The sequence below is a fragment of the Seriola lalandi genome, unplaced genomic scaffold, assembly GCF_002814215.2.
Source record: "Seriola lalandi dorsalis isolate HSWRI2012SDOR001 ecotype SW California unplaced genomic scaffold, Sedor1 jcf7180002052925, whole genome shotgun sequence".
Classification (NCBI taxonomy): Eukaryota; Metazoa; Chordata; class Actinopteri; order Carangiformes; family Carangidae; genus Seriola; species Seriola lalandi.
The window spans coordinates 5,717-11,511 of NW_019523478.1; the positions used below are offsets into that span (position 1 = coordinate 5,717).

At 40.9% G+C, this 5,795-nt stretch overlaps 1 protein-coding gene across 1 annotated transcript; it reads right to left on the reverse strand.

Annotated features, from left to right (window-relative positions):
* Positions 1-271: 271 nt before the first annotated feature.
* LOC111650781 (uncharacterized) lies at positions 272-4,480 on the reverse strand (the record flags this gene model as incomplete). Its single annotated transcript, XM_023400691.2, has 9 exons — positions 272-1,357; positions 1,433-1,515; positions 1,612-1,680; positions 2,693-2,779; positions 2,911-2,940; positions 3,469-3,536; positions 3,629-3,692; positions 4,181-4,213; positions 4,323-4,480. Coding segments are annotated over 9 exons (619 nt in total), but the record flags the coding sequence as incomplete, so codon positions are not given.
* Between the last annotated feature and the right edge of the window lie 1,315 nt (positions 4,481-5,795).

Below are 5,795 nucleotides of genomic sequence, written 5' to 3' on the forward strand. Positions count from 1 at the left end.
TCTGTCTCTCTCTCTCTCTGTCTCTCTCTGTCTCTCTCTCTCTCTGACTCTCTCTCTCTCTCTCTGTCTCTCTCTCTGTCTCTCTGTCTCTCTCTGTCTCTGTCTCTCTGTCTCTCTCTCTCTCTCTCTCTGTTTCTGTCTCTCTCTCCCTCTCTCTGTCTCTCTCTCTGTTTCTCTGTCTCTCTCTCTCTCTCCCTCTCTCTCCCTCTCTCTCTCTGTCTCTCTGTCTGTCTCTCTCTCTCTCTGTCTCTCTCTCTGTTTCTCTGTCTCTCTCTCTCTCTCCCTCTCTCTCCCTCTCTCTCTCTCTATCTCTGCCCTGAGGAGCTGATGGCACATCTTCAACCGATTCATTAATCAGGATTTGAATTTAGTGTTCCCGACCTTTGTGACCTCTAGTAACCCTTGTCAGTTGAGGTGGCCAGTTTAACTAAACGTAATTATTCCTTTGAGTCAAATTACAAAAAAAAGGAAGAAAATATTTGAGCAAAATCTCAAGAAGAAAATGAAAAGAAACACTTCTTCTTTCTGATCTTGACTATTGGATGATGAACTGTAAAAACTTCATCCCTCGTCTTGTTTAAGTCTGAGAACAATTCTCACAAAATACACTTGTCAGTTTAAAACAAAAGTCCTGGGGTCCTTCACAAAGACGGACTTTGAATGTGTCTTAGGTAAATTAAATTAAAAAAGGCCTATGGAGGGACTGAGCTCCATTTGCCCTCAGCAGGAAATATTTCTCTTCAGGAAGAATTCGACAGTTACAAGGACGTTTTACAACAAAAAGAAAAATGTCTCTAAAGCTCTTTCCCTTCTCTTTGCTCTCGCCATGACAACGTTAGCTAACCACAAATTATGAATCATGTTTTCCTGTTTTTGGTTGCTACTGCTCAGCGCAGGTGTCATTGATTGTTACCATGGTAACATTAAGACATGACATCCTCATCGTCTAAAACATCGGATTACATTACAAAACCATTGTAATCTGTGAAATTCTGTGGTAAAATAAATGTTTCCTGCCAGAAAGAAAGAAAGAAATTTCAAGTGGCTAATGGGACTTTTAAATAACGGCCCGAGAGGGAGAAACGTGGCAGTTGTGGTGCTTGTGTCCACATTTGAAAGATTATTGCAGTGATCTGCTGAACTGTGATTGGCAGGATGATTGAGACGAACTCAGGAGTGTCGGTCCTCTGTAGAGTCATCCTCAGTTTCTATTCTCAGCTCTCAGTGGAGAGGGAAAGATGAAGATGGCCGTCGAAAAGCTCACTGTGGTCGGGGGGGGGGGGGTCAGAGGTCGATCACCCCTGTCTCCATCACGTCAGTCTGTGTCCCATCATGCTCTGAGCTGGCTGTGAATCAACTGAGAGGAACGAGAGGATGTGAGCGGCGGCTGCAGCTTCAGGAGGAAAACATCAATGAGCTTGTTTGAACTTACTGGTGGCTGGTTGACGTAGTTCCCCTCATCATCATCATCGTCATCATCAGTTTCGCTTAGAGCCGATGACTCTGACGTTGCATCTGGTGCAAAACATGAAATGAAAACTTGTGTTAAACGGATGTGAGACCTTAAAGGTGCAGTGTGCAGGATTCGTCGGGAGCGGTTTGCAAACGCACCGTTCAGGTTTGGCCCCTCCTCCCGACTCGTGGGGCGAGAGCGACAGAGAGCAGCGGTGAGCGAGTGAGCTGCAGGGTGAATGAAGAGAGGGAGCGGCGTCAGAGCAAAGCAGTGAATCAGGGAAATAAAACGTTATGTTCTGGTTGTTGCGGCCGAAGTTTAGCCCCGCCCCCGGTCGAACAGACACACAGACCTCTTTATACATCCATGATGTCCCGCCCCCACACACTACCACTCTCAGAAGCTCAGGTCGTGTCTCTCGACAGTCCACAATGAATGAGGGTCTTACAGCCGATTTTCATTTTGTGTTGGATATAAAAACTAGACAGATGTAGATCCATTAGATTAAAGTTTTCCTTTCCATTTCTAGTGAAATAGCTTTTCTGTACGCACAACAGGTCGTCAACACAGCTGGAACCAGCTGGATCATCACACGGCTTCGGATGCAGCAGAGGTACGTTTTGTTTTGTTCTTTTTAACCATGTTCATTCAACTTCATTTCAATTCCCATCTCCCTTCAGGAAATGTGCCACTACTCTCTCAGACACCTGAAGGTCAGATCGACCCACGTCACCTTCACAACCAAGACGAGGATGTTTTTCACAGCGGTAAGATTTTTCTGATTCATTTCTGATGTTACGTTGTAAACATGTTAAAAACTTTGTCCGTTGACTGACTGAACTGTAACTTACAGGTGCAAAACTAAAACAGTTGTGTAAGTAGATTTTTTTTAAAAAGTGGCATGATACATGTAGACAACCCTTTTTCTCATGTGGGGTGTGGTCTATTTCTTCATCCAGGTGTTTAGATGAACCTTAAAGGATTCTGGAAATACCTTCAGAACAGCGGTCAACATGTTGTTAAATGATTTTTTAAAGATTGTTGTTTTATTTATTTTGTGGGAGAATCAGATAAATTTGACACAAACACAATAATAACCAACAAACTGGGGCTGACACACATTGTTGTGATGATGTACTGCAGGGCTTCCTGTGTGCAACACCACAGAGGAAGAAGTGCAGTACATAATCGAATGATCTGAAACTTAGAAAAAAAAAGAAGATTGGACCTCTAACTCACTTAAAGAATTCTTTGGATCCACATTCTGATAGTCTAAGTCGTCTTCCTCCTCTTCTTGTTCCTCTTCTTCCTCTTTCTCTTTCTCCTCTTCAATGTGAATTCACATGAACAGTGTTGAAATAAGACAAGATAACATCAATTAGCCAGTTTTGTTCATAAGAATAAACAGAAGGGGAAATGAATAGAACCAAAGAAGAACAAGAGCAGGTCCTCCTCACCTTCAAGGTTCACATATTCATGACGAACATCTGTGGATGAAAACAAACAGCTGATCAGTTTCACACAGACCCACAGGCCGATCACTTTTTTCTTTTTTTCTTGTGCTAACTTAATTTTAATTTCTTCTTTCATTGTTTCCTTGCTGCTTTTTTTTAGCTACATCTTTAGGGCAGATTGGAGGCTACAGTGACTCGCTATCAGAAAGTGACAAAACAGGCCAGGGCTAGCTGGTTAGCATGCTAACTTCAGTAGAAGAAAGGAAGTGATAGAAATGGAAGCAAAGCAGAAGGGTTGTTTTCCACCTCTGGAGACAGCTGTAAGTGAGTAAAGGAATGAAGTCTGATGCTGAACTCAACGTTTATTCTAGACTGTGTAAGTAAACAGCTGTTAATGCTAACGTTAGCTATGTAGCAATAGCAAAACTTACAAATAGCTCCTTTTAAATAAAAAGGCAGTGTGTGATCTTCAGTATTTTTTTTTGCCAATGGACATTTATAAACTGGAGTTGCTGGATCAAATTTCTAGCTTGAATCTATGTTGCTGTTTCCAAACTGTACCTGAACTGGGCGTTGAGGCTCGGCTGATGCTTGACGGAGCAAGAGCCTCACCGTCGGGTATCACGATGCTACAGAAAAAAGAGATGATCAGATCAGAATTTGATTTACTGAAAGATAAATGATTTAACCACCATACGTCTGTTTGATAGAAGAAACTTACATGTATCCAGGTTCTTCTACATCGCTGTCATGACAGTTAGGGTCAGGGTTTGCGTACTCAGGACCTGCAGAAAACAACCGTCAACACAGTTCAGCCACCATCAAACAACACACAGTCTGAATTAAAGGAGGCCCAGTTTGTTTACAGCATTGTTTCTGTTTGATTTGTTCCTCTCACTAACTCAAGTCCAGACCAACAAGTCCCAAGTTGAAGCAATCAAGTTCCAAATCAAGACCAAACAGTCCCGTGTCAGGGACAGTAAGTCCAAAGATGATGCCAATAAGTCCCAACTCTTGGCAATTCGGTCACAAGTCAAAGTCAAGGAGTATCAAGTGAACGCTAATAGGTCCCACCCTTCCAAGTTAAGACTAGCAAGTCCAAAGCTGAGGCCAACAAGTCCTAACTCTTGTCATAAGTTGCGCTACCTCGACTTGGGAACCACTGCATTATGGGATACCGACGGTCACACTGGTTTTCTCAACTATATTCATTGATATTTCTCAGAGTGATGTGATGAGATCTGCTGCTGCAGTTAAAGAAACATGACCTTACCTTCTACTGGATTCTCATAACTTGGATTACTTTCTGCAGGAGGGAAAAACGTCATCATGTTAAAATTTCTAAAGAGTCTAAGTACCACAGAAAAGTGAACATACTCCAAGATCTGAGATTTAAAAAAAGAAGAAAATCTGACCGGTTTCTGTTTGGGTGAAGGATTGGTGTCTCCGCTGAGTTCCAGAGTCAGTTGAAGATGAGCTAAAAGTGAATAGATAAAAACACAGTGAACAATTGAACCTGAATAAAAGCCATGACACAAGGCGACTCAGTCCTTTGTAGTCCCAGTTTTCATTTCTCAATCACCAAACCATGATGTCTGAGTAACTCTCGGTAGACCACTGCCTGTATTTATTTATATGGACAGTAGGGACATATCCATAACAATATTTTGGACGGAAAGAATTGCCCCTACCGATATTTGAGTGAACTCGTTTGCACTGTGTTTGGAGTGAAGTCATATTAGATCATTCCAATTTTCCCTCCAAGAGGCTATGTCTCCAAGACAACTAATTTATGCATGCTAGCATTTGATTGACTGAAACGTCACCAGAAAAATGTCAACTGGTGTTATATAAACATGTTAGCTAGCATTAAATAGCAAGCTAACCATGGCTTCTCTCTTCTGTAGGCACGCAGTCAGCCTTACTATACTATGAATTTTTATTACTTTTTTATGCCTTACTATACTAGGACTTTTTATGTCTTACTGTACTATGACTTTTTTTTATGACTTTTTACATCTTACTATACTAGGACTTTTTATACCTTATTATTATGACTTTTTTATGCCTTAGTATATTATGCCTTTTTGTGCCTTGCTATACTATTAATATTTCATGACTTTTCATGCCTTAATATACTATAACTGTTTATGTATTGCTATACTATGAATTTTTATGAAGTTTTATGCCTTACTATACTGACTTTTTATGTCTTGCTATACTATGACTTTTTATGATTTTTTTTATGCCTTGTCATACTATGAATTTTTATGACTTTTTTGCCTTGCTGTAGTATGACTTTTCTTATGACTTACTGTCACAGGCCCACTGTGACTGCAGGAGTTTCCCAGTGTTTCCTGTTTGTTTTCCTTGTCTGTCTTCCCCTGTGTCTCCTCCCCCTTGTCTGTGTGTTCTTCTCAGCAGGGAAGTGATGCAGAACCGGTTTCACTTGTTTTTCATTACTCATCAAGCTGAGTATAAGAACCCTGGCTCTCCACTCACTCGTGGCTAGGTTGTTCCACTCTCTATGCATGAATTCTGATTGATTGCTTCTCATTGTGTTGGATGATTCCTCACCAGTGTCTCTCTCTACCTCAGCTCTTGACTGCTCCAGTGCTTCTGCCTGCTCCTGCTGTAATTGACTGCTGTGCTGCCATCACTTTATTATGACTCTATTATGACTTTTTATGCCTTACTATATTATGACTTTTTTATGCCTTACTATACTATGACTTTTTAATGACTTTTTATGCCTCACTAAATTGACTTTTTATGTCTTAGGATGCAATGTCTTTTTTATGACTTTTTTTGCCTCACTATACTATGACTTTTTTCCTTAGTATACAATGACTTTTTTATGACTTTTTGTGCCATAGTATGCAATGACT